At 39.8% G+C, this 18,562-nt stretch overlaps 1 protein-coding gene across 5 annotated transcripts in view; it reads right to left on the bottom strand.

The window, feature by feature from the left end:
- ARID4B (AT-rich interaction domain 4B) overlaps positions 1-18,562 on the bottom strand; it is an 81,623-nt gene that overhangs the window by 24,599 nt on the left and 38,462 nt on the right. For all 5 annotated transcript variants that reach the window (XM_077925781.1, XM_077925784.1, XM_077925785.1 and 2 more), the window contains exons 6-15: positions 17,604-17,683; positions 15,354-15,445; positions 13,471-13,609; positions 11,596-11,675; positions 10,542-10,615; positions 7,655-7,804; positions 6,364-6,432; positions 4,195-4,289; positions 3,627-3,724; positions 2,501-2,750 (exon numbers count right to left, since the gene is read on the bottom strand). In XM_077925781.1, coding sequence (XP_077781907.1) covers positions 2,501-2,750; positions 3,627-3,724; positions 4,195-4,289; positions 6,364-6,432; positions 7,655-7,804; positions 10,542-10,615; positions 11,596-11,675; positions 13,471-13,609; positions 15,354-15,445; positions 17,604-17,683 — 1,127 coding nt within the window. The remainder of the gene's footprint in view (positions 1-2,500; positions 2,751-3,626; positions 3,725-4,194; positions 4,290-6,363; positions 6,433-7,654; positions 7,805-10,541; positions 10,616-11,595; positions 11,676-13,470; positions 13,610-15,353; positions 15,446-17,603; positions 17,684-18,562) is intronic.

Below are 18,562 nucleotides of genomic sequence, written 5' to 3'. Positions count from 1 at the left end.
GAGAGCTCCCTCAAGCACTTGCAAGCACCACTGCAGCTAAATTAGAGATTTATCCTCTCAGCTGGCCCCCAAGCTGCAACACCCTGCACTCAACACACTAGTAAGAAAACATACCAACAACATGTAGCAACAACAACAACGCACATTGAGCAGTTCCCTGCTCCAAAACACAAGGCAATCCAGATACAGATTCAATCCGATAAGAAAAAAACAAATAGTGAATGGTAGGGTAAGGCTATGAAAACATCTTTTCACTCAAAGAAAAGTACTATTCATGTGTCCAAGTTACCCAAAATAAGGTGGGTCCTGGCTGCCTATATGCCTGGAAACACATGGTGAAGCACGTGCCTCTCAAAAGTGCCCCTGCAGAGATGTTAAGTATCAATATGGTAATCTCTTGTAAATGAATAAGGGCTCACCCATGCCGGAGCATAGCACAAAGCATTTAAAGATAATGCTGCAGTCTCATGTATGCACTAAGGTAAAAGGTAAACGACCCCTGGACAGTTAAGTCCAGTCAAAGGCAACTATGGGTTTAGACGCTCAACTCGCTTCCAGGCTGAGGGAGCTGGTGTTTGTCCACAGACAGCTTTCTAGGTCATGTGGCCAACATGACTAAACAGCTTCTGGCGCAACAGAACACCGTGACTGAAACCAGAGCGCACGGAAACACCGTTTACCTTCCTGCCACAGCAGTACCTATTTATCTACTTGGACTGGCATGCTTTTGAACTTCTAGGTTGGCAGGAGCTGGGACAGAGTAACAGGAGCTCACCCAGTTGCGGGGATTCGAACCGCCGACCTTCTGATCGGCAAGTCCAAGAGGCTCAATGGTTTAGACCACAGCGCTACCCGCGTTATGTATGCACTATTGGTCTGACTGTAATACTCCATGACTTAGGGCACCTCTTTCTTTTGATATGTTTGCATATCTGAAAAGTGAGTAATATTTTTATTCACAGACAATGCCACCTCAAATCCCCAAAAAAATCCTCTTCAGAGGAAGTTTTCATAGGGTTCTAAGGTGCACCCATTCTTTACACAGAGCTTCCTTATCACAATCAATCTGAAAAGAGTGGGAAACTGAATCAGACATCCTTGGGTGGCCCACCTTATGCATGAGTGCTTTAGCAGTATCAGTCCTCTCAGCCATGGTATCCATGCCAACAGAGACAGAACCAGGTTTTGTGCCCATGACAGTAAAGGTCAATGCCATCCAGGAGCATGGTGTTTATGAGCTGATTTATATGCTGCCTTAAGGGCTTTAGCCTTCAACTGCTTTATCTTGTCCATAGCCCCAGAGTAGCTGTAGCTGAGTACTGAAACCAAATGGGTGATCAGCAAAAATATTACATTTAAAAAAGCTACAGAGCTGCTGGAGGAGAACTGTGAAAAAATGTCGGAGTTCCAGAGGGGAGGAAATATCCCCTCCATTGACCAAAAACAAAATTTGGACACTGGGGGTGGTGGGTAGTTCACTTTAAACCAGGGACAAGCAACAGGGGAGGTGGTGAAGGGAAGATACAGAGCAGAAAGAGTGGAAAGTGGTAAGGCACATAAGAAACCCAAAAACTCGCACGCAATCAAGCACTGTACATCAAGACAAAAATTCACGGGACTCCCTAAGAGAGAAACAGCATCAACGCAACCTTCCCCCAAATAAGCACAGAAACACTAACAACAAATGATAAGCAACAATGTCATAAAGATTAGCTCCGAAAACTGTAGACAAAACACAACTCTGAGCAAAGCTGAATGGAGAATGTGAGATACAACCTCAGAACGTAAAAGCAGTAAAAACTGCTGGGAGCTGAAGAGCAGAAACCTCTAATTTAGCTGTGCTAGAGGGAGCTCTCATCCCACCTTACAACATCTCTGCTCAAAGGAAAAAGGAACATAAATATTGTAGGAAACATTGTTCACCCGTAACTTTCCAGATTATTTTTGACCAGGAGAACATCAGGAACATGGAGCTCTGATTTTCCACATGGGGCAAATTGGCAGATCAATTGGCAGCTGCAAGGAATTTGTAAGGTCATGTGAATGTAAGGAACTTTCAAACTGTGTTATCAGTTCCGTAGCTTGAGACTTCGTAGCTTAACAAAGCTTAGCAAAAGGAGGAGCAAAGGGTTTGAGGACAAAAGTCTGGTTCGGATTTTGGGACACAATCTCCAAATGTGGTCTAGATATAGCAAACACAACAGTGTTTGATTTCTGCCTAAGCAGAGTTTTTAGGGCCTTCTTTAGAACTCTGCAAGACACCCACAAAGGTATTTCTTCTGTCAAAGTGAACCTGGACTGCAACAGGTTCTCATTAGCTCTGAAAATGACATTAATACTTTGAGAAATGTAGCAAGACTAGCAAACAGTATATTAATGCTAGAATAAAACGCATTGCTTTATAGGCACAATAGCCACTCAAATGATATTTCAGCTTACTTTAACAGAACAGAATGATATATTTTACAAAATCTACGAAAAATAATGGAACAGCTCTTACCAAGGAGGACGTATCATTTTCTTTTCTTTCACTCTCATTCTCAGCTTGTGTGTCTTGTTGTTTCCTCATTACTTCATCATCTCTTTCTTCAGTTTCCACCTTTATTTCTTTTATATTTTGCTCAGTTTCTTCATGCTTCTTCATATCTTTTTCAAAGTCCTTACAGGGTTGGCTCACTATTTTCTCTGGTAATGCCATTTTAAATTCAACATTAGCTGATGTACAGTACTCTTCAAAGCCATAGAGGTATCTAAAAGATGGCAATAACATAATGATTAGTTCACCATAGTTTGGTTTATGAGACAACTGCACTTTTAAGGATGTAAATTAATTTGCTAAATAATGGTTTAAGATTGCTTTGTTTTTTAAAAGAAACCAACAACATGGTACCAGCTCAAAATTGTGTTGTTGTTTTAACTGCCCCAAATGTCAACTTGTTTTTGAAAGAAATACCTGAAAGAAAGTTATGTTGAGTCTGGTTAGTCTAGCAACAGGAAGCTCAGGAATAAAATTTAATAAGCTTCCAAACAAATTTGAAACAGGGCTTACGGTTAGCTGCCAGAACAGCAGACTTGATTTGGGTAGTTACTACTACACATGGCATGATACAGCCAAAATAGATAAAGACACCTTAATTAGAACTGTATCCTCCTATCTGGGAGTAAGCCCTGTTGATGTGACTTATTTCTGAATGAATACACATGAGTACCGTATTAGGATTGCACTGTGAGAGTACTGGGTTCTTCGATCTGTGGATGTTTCTGGAAATGCAGGAAATATATGATTTTTACAAATCCCGCCTTTCTCCTGAAGCCCCTTATACCACCTCCCATGCTGTTCCAGAGATTGTCCAACCCTTCAGAGCAAGGGTTGCAGACAGAAGGGGGACTCGGTGAAAACTACTTTCCCCATTGTTTTGTTCATGGAAGGCTCCACTGAAACCAAGCTGTTCATGACTGAAGAAACACAACTGAATATAGCCCATTATCTTTTTTTCTTTTCTTCATTTAAATGATGACAGCTTTAAAACAGAATACCTATGCAATGTTTATTTTCGCTGAGATGAAGCATTTAACGTTGAGTATCAAAGCGAGGCACGCAATTTTATATATATAGATCTACTTACTTTTTGTATGCACATTTAACATTATATCCAGCGGCAGAGTTCAAGACAGGGATCCCAAGATCCTGATACACTTGCTTCCAGACTGCTCCACTTTCAATCTATAAAGCAGAATGAAAGTTGTTATCTCAATAAAAAAGCATTATGTCCATGTTTAAATGAATAATTCTGCACAGGTGTCTAAATAAGTAATTTCTTCTGAACTTTAAGGGTCTAAAATAGCACACACAAAAATTAGATTAGAATACTTTAAGAGTATTCAAATTCACTTCCATCTCCTGTGCACAGATAATACATATGTATTTTGAAGTAAGTCTGTCTTCTATGGGGTTAACACTCAGATAATTGGGTATATGTAATGACTGCAGACTTCATACTAAACTACTATTACAAGCTGCTTTCTTTTTTAACCTAGAAAAGTCTTAGTGATAGAAAAATTAATGCATAAAAAGTCCTTAGTGTGATGTCCACCTCATCATCTACAAAGCTCTTCTCCTAGTGGTTTTGAAGCTGCACTATTAACTTTTCTTCAAATTGCAAAATTATTTCTACTCTGATTAATAGTACTTACATTATCAAATCCTCCAAGCTTATGTACAAGTCTGAATAATTTGAAGAGATTCAAGTTTCTGTATCCAAGAACAGGTCGTTTATTAATAGGAGTCCCTGTGAAAGAAAGTATTTTGAAGTGTTTCAAGGCTTTTTAGCTTGTAAAGAGCAACTCATATTGGTGTTAATGCACATAAATCAGTTCAGTGTTTCAATCTCAGACTATACCACATATATATACTGTGCAGCTCAATACTCTGAATATTTACTCAGAGGTAATTCCAATGAGGCTTACTCCAGGGAAATGTGCATGTGATTGCAGTTGTGGCCTTATCTTCCTAGTTAACAATCATGTAACAGAACTCATATTACACAGTTTTTCCAAGTAATTGGAAAAGCCATTATCAAATATGTGTGGGCTCCAAAAGTTGCTAAATGGTACAAAAGGAACTTCTTTGCAAAGCTGAGATGAATTAATTTAATTCAGCTTTCTGGTCAAATCCATTCATTCTGCCCTATGATTACTAAAAGGCAGTTGGACAACTGGCATTATGATACAGTTCAAAATCAAAATATAATGAAATAATATTTGCCCTGCAATCATTCTTCTATTCAGGCCTGTGCAACTTGTAACCCACAAAGTTGAAAACACCACACCAGCAACATATGGTAGCCATGAAGAGCTTGATAAACTTCCAATTTTAGCTGCCTGCAAAGGATTGCAAAAGCACCTGGCAGGCCACAAAACTTGGCTGGTGAGCTGTGTTTGGTTTTGGTGGGTTACAAGTTGTGCAGGCTCGTATATAATACAGACACACACTGCATTAGTTCTTAGTTACTCTGTTGTTTCTTTACTTGCTGCATTTTCCTTCCATTTTAAAATTGGTGTGCTGTTATTATATTTTTACTTTGATATAACCTGTCCAGGGAACACTAACTGGATGTACATGTAACAGGATACATGTTTTAGAAAAATAAACAAATAACAGGTTTAATATATAAATGAAATATTTTGCTGTACTATACCAGCAAAATATTCATTTTTATTTCCAAAAAGATAGTGCTACTTTTGAACAGGAACAACAGAGCTTTGAAACTCACTTTATGAAAAGCAACAAGAGAAGTTTTCAGGGGTGTACTACATTCTCGTACTGTACTACATCCCCTATAGCAGTGTTTCCCAACCTTTTTTGGGCAAAGGCACACTTGTTTCATGAAAAAAATCTCGAGGCACACCACCATTAGAAAATGTTTAAAAAATTAACTCTGTGCCTATATTGACTACCGTATTTTTCGCCCTATAGGACGCACCTAGATTTGGGGGGGGGGGAATAAAGGGGGGAAAATTATTCCCCCCCCCCAGACGCGGGGCTGGGGCGGGAGAAGCCCGAGCTTCCCCCGACCCCAGCCCCCAGAATGGGAGCCAGAGTGGCTCCCGGAGCTTGCGGGACTGGGGGTGGGGGAAGCCCGAGCTTCCCCCGCCCCCAGCCCCCAGAAAGGGTCCGAGAGCGATGGCAAAGGTGAGCGCACCTTCGCCATCACTCCCAGAGCTTGCGGGGCTGGAGGTGGGGGAAGCCAGAGCTTCCCCCACCCCCAGCCCCCAGAAAGGGTCCGAGAGCGATGGCGAAGGTGAGCGCACCTTTGCCATTGCTCCCGGAGCTTGCAGGAGCTGGGGGTGGTGGAAGCCCGAGCTTCCCCCGCCCCCAGCCGCCAGAGCAGGTCAGAGAGCGATGGCGAAGGTGCGCGCACCTTCGGCATCGCTCTGGGACCTTGCGCGGGCTGGGGGCGGGGGAAGCCGAAGCTTCTCCCGTCCCCAGCCCCCAGAGCAGGTCGGAGAGCGATGGCGAAGGTGCTCGCAGCTTTGGCATCGCTCTGGGAGCTTGCGCGGCTGGGGGGATAGCTTCCTTAAGCCTGGAGAGCAAGAGGGGTCGGTGCGCACCGACCCCTCTCGCTCTCCAGGCTTCAGCGAAAGCCTGCATTCGCGGCGATGGGATGTGGGAGGGAGCTCGCTCGCCGCCCCGCGTGTGCTCGCCGCCGCCGCCCCGCCTCTCGCCGCCCGACTCGCCCGCCTCCCTCCCACGGCACACTAGGCAACGTCTCACGGCACACTAGTGTGCCGCGGAACACCGGTTGGGAAACACTGCCCTATAGTGTAAAACAAACTATATGTTAAATATAATGACATGCTTACCCCTGTCTTCCATGAATTTATAGAGTTGTTGTAAGAAGTTTTCTCTTTCCTCTGGAAAGGGTTCGATTTCTTCCTAATTTAAACAATATGGTAACAAAAGCACATGTTAGATTGCCCTGTTAATCGCCACAATTTTCTTTAAAAAGTATTGCAGGGAATTACATTTATATTTTAAAAGTTCAGGAACCATTACATAATGCTTCAGTACTTTGGCTTTGAAGGCAAATGTCATTTCTCTGTATCTTACACTAATAACTGTTTTAAGTGTATTTTAATTGCAAAACGTTTAGTTTCACTATGGGGAGCCATCAAAATACAAATAAATGCATATTTATAGCATAATCTTCTGCATGTCTACTAAGAAGAAAATTGAATGGGACTTGCTTCCAAATAAGTGTATAGAGGACTGCAGTCTTAAAGTGCCATAATAAAAACATAAAGTAAATCTGAAATAACAAATTAATTGAAATTTGTTATCTGTTATTTAATTATAGCAGTCAAACTGAAATTCCATTTTCCTCTCCAAGACAAAAATATTTCATTATGGAGATGGCAACTTTTGCAGAAAGATAAACCAACTTATTTCCAGGGATGTTCCACATATATTTTAGCACCATTTTGAGGGAGGTGGGTTTTTGGGTTGCACTTTTTAAAGTTTCCTTCTTCTTTGTAAACCAACAAAACAACTCCAGTAAAAAATTAGAAAAGCAGATGTTGCTGATGTTACAGTTAATCATGTTTGTTAGATGCGGGATTTAGCAAAACACCAAGTTAATATTAAGGAGGATTCTTAGTCATTCAATGCAGGCCTGTTTGCAGATCATGGTGTGTGTGACTGACTTTTCCCCTACTCTTATATGCTGCTAGTTCAATGTCTTATCCCTAAAGGCTATGGTATCAGCAGAACATTCTTTTTTTTTACAAACCCAAATAAGAGATAATGTCCCTTCTTTATTCCAGTCAAACACGCTCATTACCACAATTATTCTGCCTATTTCTTGAACTTAAATAAAACTGCAACATATAGGTCATATACCACCCCTGTTGGTAGTTTCCCTGCCCCTCTTGCAGAATTTACCGCTGATCACACACTAGTTTTCTTTGTTGCATAAAGAAAACTGGTTTCCTAGACTAATCAGGGTTCACAAATATGGACAATATACAAGGAAGAGGTATGATAAAGACAATGTAATAAAAGGGTTGATATTGTCTGTGCCACTACTGTAATTCAACAATCAATATACTCCAAACAGGAAATATTCCATGGCTCAACCAAATTACGGTGCTGTACTTGCCTCTTCTTCGCTGCTGTTATCTTCCTTTTCTTTTTCATCTTCCTCCTCCTCTTCTGCTTCGCTACTGGAGCTTTCCTCTTTCAACTCAGTCTTCCAGTTACTGGGAACAGTTTTGTTTTTACGGAATTCTAAGGCTTGATCAAAAGCTGTAAATAGAATTAGCACTGAATGTCAACTTTGCTCTTGCATGTAAAACAAATTTTAAAAAATAGGCCAGTTTGGTAAAACACAAAAAAAGAGAGAAATGGGACTTGTTCAAGTTTTCTCCTTGGGAACGTACTGCTGCAGGCCATATGCCTTTTCCTTGTGAGGAAAAGATGGTAAGTGTGTGAAGTGATCCTACTTGGATTTCCCTCACCCTAAGAGATAAAAACCCCACCTTTGTTCCAAAGGGGTTTGGCTAACATCTCACAGTAAGCACATTCACCAATCTATGCTTTTGGCATTACAAAACTATCTGCTATAGCTAGATACTATTTTATCACTTTCAAGAAACCTTTAGCAGACTTGCTTGGAGCCACAAGTCCATCAGCCATGGACAAACCCCTGGTATAAGTTCATAACTTTTGTGCATCAAAGTAGTGCCATGGTCTCATTTAATCACAGCTCACCTCTCACTATCTTCTATGATAAAATGGTATAGTTTTATAAATATACAAAATTAAAAGTGCCCTCTGTCCTATCTGCCTATTTATTTCTGTACATAATTAAAGGTGCTGGCTTTGACTTATTAAGCCTTAAATGGCTTGGAATCAGGGTAAATGAAAAACCACAAATTCCCATCAAAACATGTCTGAGTATTAGGATCAGACGCCCTGTTCACAATGTCCCATCTCCAGAAATATGGTGGGTGGCAGTGAAGGACAGGACCTTTTCAGTTGTGGCACTTCATTTATGGAACTCACTCCCTGTCCATTAGCCTAGCAAATTCTGATAGCTCTCAGGGGTTGTTTTTTACAAGTGAGGCATCACTCAGCTGATTTATTCTGGCTATTTAAGATAGTATTTAACATGGTCTTGATGGTATTTAATGATGCTTGTCTTGTATGGTGTTGGCTTTTGTTCTTCCTAGTTCAATTAGATTATTAGCACCCTCAGAAATTATAACTGAGAGGCAATGCGTACATATTTCAAATGCATTAAAAGAATAAGTAATGAAAATTTAGCTGACCCCTATTTACCCCTTCTCTGATATTACAATTTGGGGGTTGCTCTTTTTTTTCTCTTTTTTTTTTTAAAGATCCCAGCTGGGCTCAGAAGGTGTCTGCAGGATTCATCTCCTGGCTGTCCCTATAGCAAAAGCCAGAGACTGCCTGTATGGTTATAATGTGAAGGAGCTGCGTGGGAGAGATGTAATGGAGCCAGACAGGACCAGCATATCAGGTGGCTGCTGACTGGAGAACAGCTGCCAGTCTGAAATTTCATGCTTTTTGTCGTCGTTCTTGAGCTGAACTGCAGGCTGGAATAGAGGACTGCTAATAGTTCACAGAGGTGGGCAACCTGTGGCACTCTAGATGGTGCTGGACTACTACAACCATCATCCCTGTCCACTGACCATAATGGCTGGGGCTGATGGGAGTTGGAGTCCAGTAACATCTGAAGGGCTACAGATTCCCCACCCCTCCTGTACAGGAGCTTTGGGAAAGCACAGGTGAAAAATACATTGAGTTTTTCTTTCTTTGTGTGAATGCCCAAGGGATGAATGTATGTGGTGTAAATTAGCTGAAGAGGAACAGATTTGGGAGGTAACCTAATTAAAGGAAAATTTAACTGGGAAGTTTGGAGGTGAACTTACTTGGCTCACCTCAGGGGACACCAGCCTGGAGCCTGTGAGTGCCATGGTGCCCACAAGTCTTCATTTGTGCTCCCATGCAGGGGCCCCAGACTGAACTTACTTTCTTTTTAGGCAAGTCTCCAGCCCTGCTAGAAACATAGTTATGAAGCAAAACACACAGGGACACTCTTCCAAGGAATGTCTGTAAAATGAGCAAGCCTGGCTCTCCCACCTGGTCAAGTGTTTTTAGTCAATGTGTGAAGTGATTGATACCAGGCAGTAGGAATCCTGAGGTCCTAAAGAGCTGCTGCTTCCACTCCCCTTTAATACACTTTTTCCAGCCTACCTCATTTTCTATGCAGAAATTCAACAGGTTAAGCACTCTCTCTAATTTTGTGTGAGGCCATGCTCCCCATGGCAGCCATTTTGTGCTTTGCTCACACCCCTAAGGCAGCCATCTTATGACAGAACCCTTTCAAAATTCAAAATGTGTTTCTTGGTCCAAAAAGGAAGGCAACTCCTGTTCTTCTTTATACTTAGGTTCTGGTTTTGGGTAAGTCACTCATCTATCAGCTTCAGTCATTCACCTTCTTTAAAATGGTTTGTGCAGCAACAAATGTGAGATCACAGAAGTAGTCTGGTGTTTAAGACAAACTTTCTGCCTGATATTTTCTTTCAAGCCTTGGGCAAATCACTGATCTCCATTTGGTCTAGCACTCTTGTTGCAAACATTGGTCAGTCAAATCCCAGTGCGAAGCTTATAAACAGGTCGTGAAAGGAACAAATTCCCCTGCTGTTTGTCCCCAGCACCCAGTATTCACTGAGTGTACTCAGTGAGTATAAAATTCAGAAGTATACTACTTGAGAACATGAAGGTTCCATTTAGCTATCATGGCTAATAAGAGGAGCTTTCTAGGGTAGGGAACAGGAAAGAGGAACTTTGAGTGGGCCGAACTGCAGGAAAATATGGTAGGAATTGTTTAGCAGTTGGTGGGACATGTAGCACCCTCATGTTTTGGTAGCATAGCTGCCCGTCATAGTGTGTGCCAGATTTCTAGCCAAATTCAGCTGAAAAATGCTATCTTTTCTTAATTCTATATTGTCTTTACCTTGCTTTAATGCAGCATCAGGCTTTGGTGAAGAATCACTAATCTCTCGAACATCTTTCCTTGGTACGGAAGAGCTAATAATAATAATAATAATACAGTATTACAAAACTTTTAAAACAAAAAATGTAAAACACTTTAATAACAAATCATTCTTTCCATCCATGGATCAAACATACCATCCTGGTATTTTCAAAAAAACCAGGTCCATAACCATTATAATTAAGATAAACCTTGTCTGCTGTTATTATGTTCATTTAGCAAGAGTATCAAGAAGGTACTGATTCCTGGGTCCATTACCAGAGCAGATTTAATTCTGTGCAAGAGCTTTCAATCCAAGCTTTCTGTGAGAGGAAAGCAGTGGGAACAGACAATTGTATCCATGGCAGCTGCTTAACAGTGCAATCCTTACAAAAACCCTGCCTTCTTGTGTCAAGCAAGAAGACAAACAGGAGATGGGTGAGTAATTCACACCTCTCCTCAGTCCTGCCTTCCAGAGGCAGAACCTAACCCACCTAGGAATGTCTGCCTCTCAGTGAAGGGAGAAAAATGGCTTTATAAAAGGAGTCAAGACTGACATTTCCTTGTTGATACTTTCTTAAAGAAAAGAAATTCTTCTCAAGTGAAAAAGTGGCATGAATCAGGTTAGAAATGGGCCCGCCATTTACACTATTTTGAAGCCAGCTGAAATAATACTGTGTTACTGTGATTTACACTGATACACAGGCATGTTAACCAAATCAAGAACAGACTATTTAGAAATTGTCCATCACAAAAACAAACTTTGACATATAGAACAAGTATGTAAAGTGGCCACCCTTTGACTTATACAGCTGCACAAAATTGCAACCTGATTCCTAACACATATGCTAGGCACTCCATGTAAGTGGCATGAGTGGGGTGGAAGGTAGAATGAACAGTTGGTTTGTGCTTCCTGTCCCTCCCTCTTACTGGCATTTAAAAATAAAGCCCTATATATGTCATGTCAGTGAGTAGAAATGACAGATTGTATTAGCTAGTTGGTATAAATAATGACACTGGAAATATTTCTACTCACAATTTGCCATCCTTGAAAGAACGAACCAGAATGTTATCCTTTTTGACTGCAATTTCATCACTGCAGTCTGGACAAACCACCTGCATAAAAAGAAAGGAAATACTTAAAATATTTTATATCAGTATTTGGTACCATTCTGAGATATTTCAACGAAGATACTTTTTGTTCATATTCTAGAGTTCAAAAAATTGGTCACAGAGGTGACTGACTGCCCCTGTCATGGATGCTCAGCACACACAAAAATCCTGCCCAGAGTTCTCTGAAAACTTCAGGGAACTTGTGTGAAGGCTGCCTTCCATTGTGCCATGCATGAAAAACAAGGCTTTGCTCCTCTCCAAGTGTTCTAACCTATGCAGAGAATTCAGGGGAGGGGAGACGATGTGGTCTTATTTTGCAGTGGGCTTTGAAGAAACAGAAGCAACAAGGAGGACAGGACTTGCATTCTACCTTCTCCTTAAGTCCAGCACTGAGTGAGATAAAAGGCACACACACATTTGCCTGAGTCCTCTGTATACACAGAGGACTTGGGGGAGAGCCCTTTCATCTCATTTCCCACAGCGCTTCAGAGAAAGAAGCGATGCTCCTTTACACTGCTTCCTCAGTGTCTGGTGCAGAAGTGAGGGAAGGCAGAAGCCCCTTGCTGCCTATGCTTCTGAAAAGCCCAGCAGCAATTGAGATACCAATCTTTCCTCTCTTCAGAGTCTTCTAGGGGACGGTGGGTTAGTAAGCTAGGAAGAAATTTGTGTACCCCTTTTCACTACTGATTTCACAAAGAGTTTAAATTGCTCAGCAACTTCAGCCAAATATAATCACCTACATCATATGAATTAAGCCACTTGTTAAATTACCTTCCCTATTTAAAACTGGCACATTGCTTCTAAGATCTTTGATTTGCCTTATTTCAGTTTCTAAAAATGCGACCTTATGGTGCTTTTGGCTAAGTCACAATCTTCCATTAGAAGCACGAACCTAATGCAACCTTCTTCTAGAACATTATCAAGTAATATTTCATGCTTCAGCCATTCTTTTATAATGAATGTGACATGTGCATTGCTTCTGAAAGCCAAAACAATAAATTAAAAATATTGATGATTTATTTAATGTCAACTGTACAGTTTAGGATCTCATTTACAGTTCTGCAAATATTCATTAAAATTTATGAACAAGTTTTCTACCTGCGACCACTTATATGCTTGTAATTAATGTGGCAAGATTTACACAATTTTGGGGGGAGGGGGCATTTTATTTTAAAAATGTTAAAATTCTCAAGTAAGTAAGTGTAAAAAGAATTCCATGCAGCAAAAGGATTGATAAAAACATTCCTGACTCAGGGTCAATCTAGTCTAGCCTGTTTTCCTAACCTTGGCTAGCCAGATGCTTTCAGGAAGCCCACAGGGAGGGAATGAAAAAAGTAGCCCACAGCTGCTGTTTCTCCCTAGCAACTGGGTACACCACTTCAGAATACAGATCCAGCATGTTTTGCAGCATAAAATAAGAACAATACAGCAGCTTTTGCCTTTGACCTTCTTATGCAATTGGAAGCTGGACTAATAGCATGGAAAATAAAAGGGACCATAAAATAGGTAAAAAGAAAAGAAGCAGTGCTCTGTTTTACATTTTTTTAAAAATTCTGCTTTATTGTATACAGACTGACTTGGCACTTACGTGTTATTAAACTGCACAGTTTTTACAATATATGCACTTTATGAAGTTACTACCCTAGAATTGTAGATAGTAAGACTATTCTGACCTTGTTTAACGTGGTGGTTTTAAATTATGAAAGAGGAATATCTCAAAGCGCAAAATATAATTTCTAGGTACTTTTCTCTCTCTTCAAAATAAAGCTATTAAAGAATATAAAATTGAAACACTTACCAAAGCTGGGAACCAGAGGTTTTTCTTTTTATCCGCACTAACGTAGTCTACACAAACAACTTTTCCTAACAGTTCATCAGTTTGTTTTCTGTCATCTTCATCTTCATCACTTGAGGATGAGGAAGACTCTTCTTCTGGGCTATAAGGAAAAGAGCTCCAACTTAAATTGTGCTATATAGTTCAGAATTTTGATTAGGGTCAAACTACAAATGAACTTTAGCTTGGATTTTGGGAAGTGGGGACTGCTATAGGGTCCATCCCTTTCACTCTCACTTTTCATTCTTTCCCAACCCCCAACAGTGGTGGTACAGTGATAGCAGTCTCCCAGGGGCGTGAAAGTAGTCTTCCATGCTGGTAGCCACCATGTTCCTCATAATGCCCTTGGAATGACACTACATCACATAGTATTATTCTGAGGGGAATTGCGAGCAAGTAACAAATGGTAGCCACCAGTTTTTAAATCCCCAGGTGAAGGACGAATTCTAGTGACTCAGAAACCAATCAGGGCTGGGTGGATTGTCATCCAATCAGTTAACAGTCAGAACCTGACAGTTTAACTGGATAACCATTTGAGGCAAGTAACTGGACAAAATACGTATGTCATAATTATTGGAAATAAAGGAATCAGTCTTGTTCCCAAAGCTATGCAAGTCTCACTAAGAATCCTGATACAAACAAAGTAGCAAGTGAAAGAAAAACCTGTTGATTTCAAGCTTTATTAAAACCAACTACAAATACATTGTGTCTGCAAATGAGAGGAGAGTACAGACGAAACAAAACTTTAGCAGTACTATTAACAAAAACCAAGATTAGTCAAGAATAAGCCATTGTCGAAGTGCTTGTATTCATGGTGCACTTGGCAAGGATTCTTCAGTGGAAAGGTTTCTGATACATCTTTGCAACTTTTTGAAAAAAGATACAAAGAGTGTTTTGCCGTATGCAAACACACACAAAAAGAAATATATATTCTGATATAGGTGCTTCATTACATTTGCATTTATGTCTCTATTTCAATGTTTGATCTGCTGAGTTAAAATTCAGAGAACAGCATCTCTGTCACCTGTGCCCCCCATAACCTATATCCATAACATGGTACCAATGACTACCCCCACTTTTTTCTGAATGTGTGCAACGCCCACCATATAGTATACAACAAAAAATATTTAAATAAAGAACAGCAGCAAGATCCAATACCCATATCCAGTAGTACAAGTAAGCATGGCAGACTTGAGTAGCCTCTCTTCAGCCCACTACTAAATACAAGGGGAAAGTTGTACTTACACTAGGAGTTCAAGGCTGATTCTACCTTACAACTACCAGCACGTGAAGCCAACCTCCAAAAATAACAAACAGTCGATTCAGGACTGTCTAAAAAGTACCTCCTTATATAGACATATCTTACTTATGACCGGGCATTCACTGCCACAGTATCTAATGATGGCCACTGGCTTAGATATAATTTTAAAATGAGGAACTCATGCAAGATCTTTTTACAAATGGCCAAACTTCTAGGTTCAGAAGCAGTATGCCTCTGAGAACTAGTCGCTAGGAAACAGAAAAATAGTTTTGTTGTGTTTATGCCCTTTTTGTGTGTTACGCTGAAGCACCTTATTGTCCGCTGTGGGAAAGAGGATGCTGGACAAAATAGGCCTTTACTCTAACCCAGTAGGATTTTTCTTATGTCACTCTAAGATACACTGGGCCAGCTGTGGCCATTAACAAATTTGTCTGGGTTTTTTTAATAGCCCTTATGTCCTGCTTCCAATACACATTGGGCCACATAACAGCACTTTCAGTTTAAATTATGTGGTACATTTCTACCAACTTCAAACTACCTGCTGAAAATTTAGATAATAACAAATCTACAAACAAAAACAACTTACATGTGATTTGATCTCCTTCCTCTATTTGTTTTCTTTCCTATGACAGGAGTCCCAAAATGTTCAGGGTTGGTAAGTGGGAGCTGATCTAGTGTCTGTTGAAAAATACATTACATTTATCACCATTTGAACTGACTCAGGAATTTTCATCAACAAAGTATGTCTGAATATTAATGAATGCATTACATAGCACTGAAAACTGCAATTAAATTAAATTGAAAAGTGATCTTCTGGAGTAGCCAATGGCTCGGATTATACGTAATGCTAAACCACAGTTTAGTGCTATATGGACAGGACTCCAATAGCTTGAGAGAAATGCTTCCTTATTTTCCTCCTGCACAGTCAGGAGGAGGACTTCTGCAGAGTATGGGTGTCCCCTCTCCCCCCGCAACCAATTCTGGTTTAGCATAATATGCAAAATCATGAATTCTAGTTTAGAACAAACAGTAACTAACTAACTGCCCAACAAGCCAACTTCAAACCATGGATTTATTGATACTGACCAGAATTTGTTGTAACCCAAGATTCCAGGCCCAGACATAATGCTAAGCCAAGATTCTTTGAAAGTGAAACTACACTTGGCAAAAGTCCACATGCAGCAGAAGAAGAGACGAGCACACAAGAAGACTAAACGGAGCATTTGGATGTTAGGCAATTCCAACAAAATTTTGGAAGTGCTTTCCATAGCACTAGCCTTTTACAAGGTTTATTTTTTAAAGTAAATTTTCATTTGAGTCGCTAGGCAACATACAACAGCAAAAGAAACAAAATTATAAACAAAGCAATTCAATTATAAAACAATAAAACCAGCCCAGTAATACCTCAGCAATAAGATCCAGTCATAAAATCCAACTCAGCATAAAACAGATGTAAACCAGCCACCAGCAACTAATTCAATTAGCATATTGACAAGATTCATCCCCAACAAAAGCTAAAACTGACCAAACTATCATCTCTCTGCAGTGATTGGAAGAAATGATAAATAACAAATAATAAATGCTGCTAGAAGGCCTGGGAGAACAGAAAAGTTTTTGCCTGGAGTCAAAAGGACATTAATGTAGGTATCAGGTGAGGCTCTCTAGGAAGAGCATGCCAGAGATTGGAAGGAGCAGCACTGAACAATATAATCTGCCTATCAAAATACCTAACATTTGGACACAAATGTGTAAGTATAGTCATTCCTGTTTTCTCTCCCCCACACCCTCTATTTAACTTTTGATTCTACAGCACCAAGATATAGTACTCTCAATGGCAACAGCTGCCCTCTGCAGCAGGATGAAGAACCATCAAGAGGAAATAATTAGAGAGCAAATAAGAGCAGGGTTGTAGGGATACAATGCACCTAGGGATCCATCTTGGAGAAATTTTAAAGTATCTGCTTCTCACTATGCTAAATAGCAGCAACATCCTTTTTTTAAATCACTCTTGCAGCAGAAATTCCAAAATATGGCATAAACAGCATTGAATTAGAGTCTGGGAATAGATTAAGGGCTACACTCATATCCACTCACCTGGAAGTAAGGCTCATTGAACTCAATGGGACTTACTCTTGAGTACACATGCATAAGTTTGCACTGTGAATAGCAACAGTTCTCAGTTGCTTATGCATTTTTTGTTTTTCTGGAGAGGCAGCCACACATGTTAGCAATTTTCAGTTGCGAATTCATAGACTCTGGAGTTACTTACCAGGTTACCATGGTGTAGAATGGTTTACACAAACACATCAAAGTGTAGAGAGACTATAGCTTAAGAAGTTAACCAGAAATTAACTTCTCTCTTGATAGAGCAGTAAATATTATATACGTTTTCACAGCTAATTAAATGCTTGGGTTCCCTGTTATAGAATTTATTTGTCCTGTGGACATGCTGATGTTAGCTATTTGTTTTTAGTCTGATTTACATAAGCATGCTTGTATACATTTAACATACACATTATCATCACTGAAAGCAAACATATTTAAGCATATTTTGTGTTAAAATTTGTATGGCGCATCTTCTCTGCTCCACTTTCCAGTCAACAAAAAACTAATCTGGGAGTAAACGGTATTTTGGCTTAAGACATGGTAGCATGAGCTTATGACTTCAACAGCAAGGTCTCCTCAATAAGCAGTAATGATTTCTTAGACTCACATCATGATCCATTATTTTCAGAAAGCCATAACATGCCAGATTCCTTCAACATAACTAAATAAAATTCAGAATAGAATGGATCTACAAAAAGAAGCTAATTCTCATTTAATCAGAAATACTTACTTCACTTTCAGCAAAATGTCTCTCTCCTTTCAGGCATAGCGAAGAACGTCTAAGAGTTTTTTCATCTCCATCATCAAATACTGTTACCAAACATAAAAATGAAACACAAATTATTAATCTATTTGTCCAATTACAATTAAAAACAAGCAAATATTGTCTTATGACTTAAAGTTGATTCAGTATAGACCCAAGTACAATTTAAGTCCTATTCACTTAAACAGTAACTAAGAATTAACTATTCCTAAATGTGCTTTGGCATCTACCCAAAGTATGACAGGAATATATTGAACAGAGTGTACAAATTTAAAAAATGTGTCTGTGCAGGTGTATATATAATTTTTAATTGTATGTTTAATGAAACCAACCCCTATGCAAGGCATAATACTCTTAAGAGGCTTGATCAGTGATAAACTGATGAAGGCCAAGCTATTTATTAAAGTAAATCAACAAAGAACTCAAGGCATTCTCTTTCACTTTTAAAGAGGTTTTGCCCATTACTATAAATTCATTGCAACCTATCAGGCATAATTTATGAACTTTCTAAGGACTCAACCATTAGTTATTTGTATAACCAATTGTAGTAGTAGAGCTTAAAAGAATTATTAGCCTATATTTTTGTGTCATCTGGCAATATCTTTTATAGAATTCAAATTAAGTGACCAGGATCCAAAGGACTACGATTCACAGGCTTTTCTGCTCCCTTACTACAATCCTCCTCCTTTCCCCAAAAACAACTCATGAAAGGTCAAGGGATCCCCTGGAGCACAATTTGACAAGTGGATGCATCCAGGGAAGATCAGCAACCTGCCTATTTGTGGACAAAAGCACTTTCTGCTCATTCAACAAATTCCCAACCAATATTTATATCATGCACTTAGACAGTACTCTAAGAGCACATTCTTCTAAACGACTTGTCAACTTGAAACTGCAATTCCAATTTATAAGATTACAGCATCCAA

This window comes from Podarcis muralis, chromosome 3, assembly GCF_964188315.1.
Source record: "Podarcis muralis chromosome 3, rPodMur119.hap1.1, whole genome shotgun sequence".
NCBI lineage: Eukaryota > Metazoa > Chordata > Lepidosauria > Squamata > Lacertidae > Podarcis > Podarcis muralis.
The sequence above is the reverse complement of the archived record's forward strand: the minus strand, read 5'-3'. Positions and strand labels throughout refer to the sequence as shown.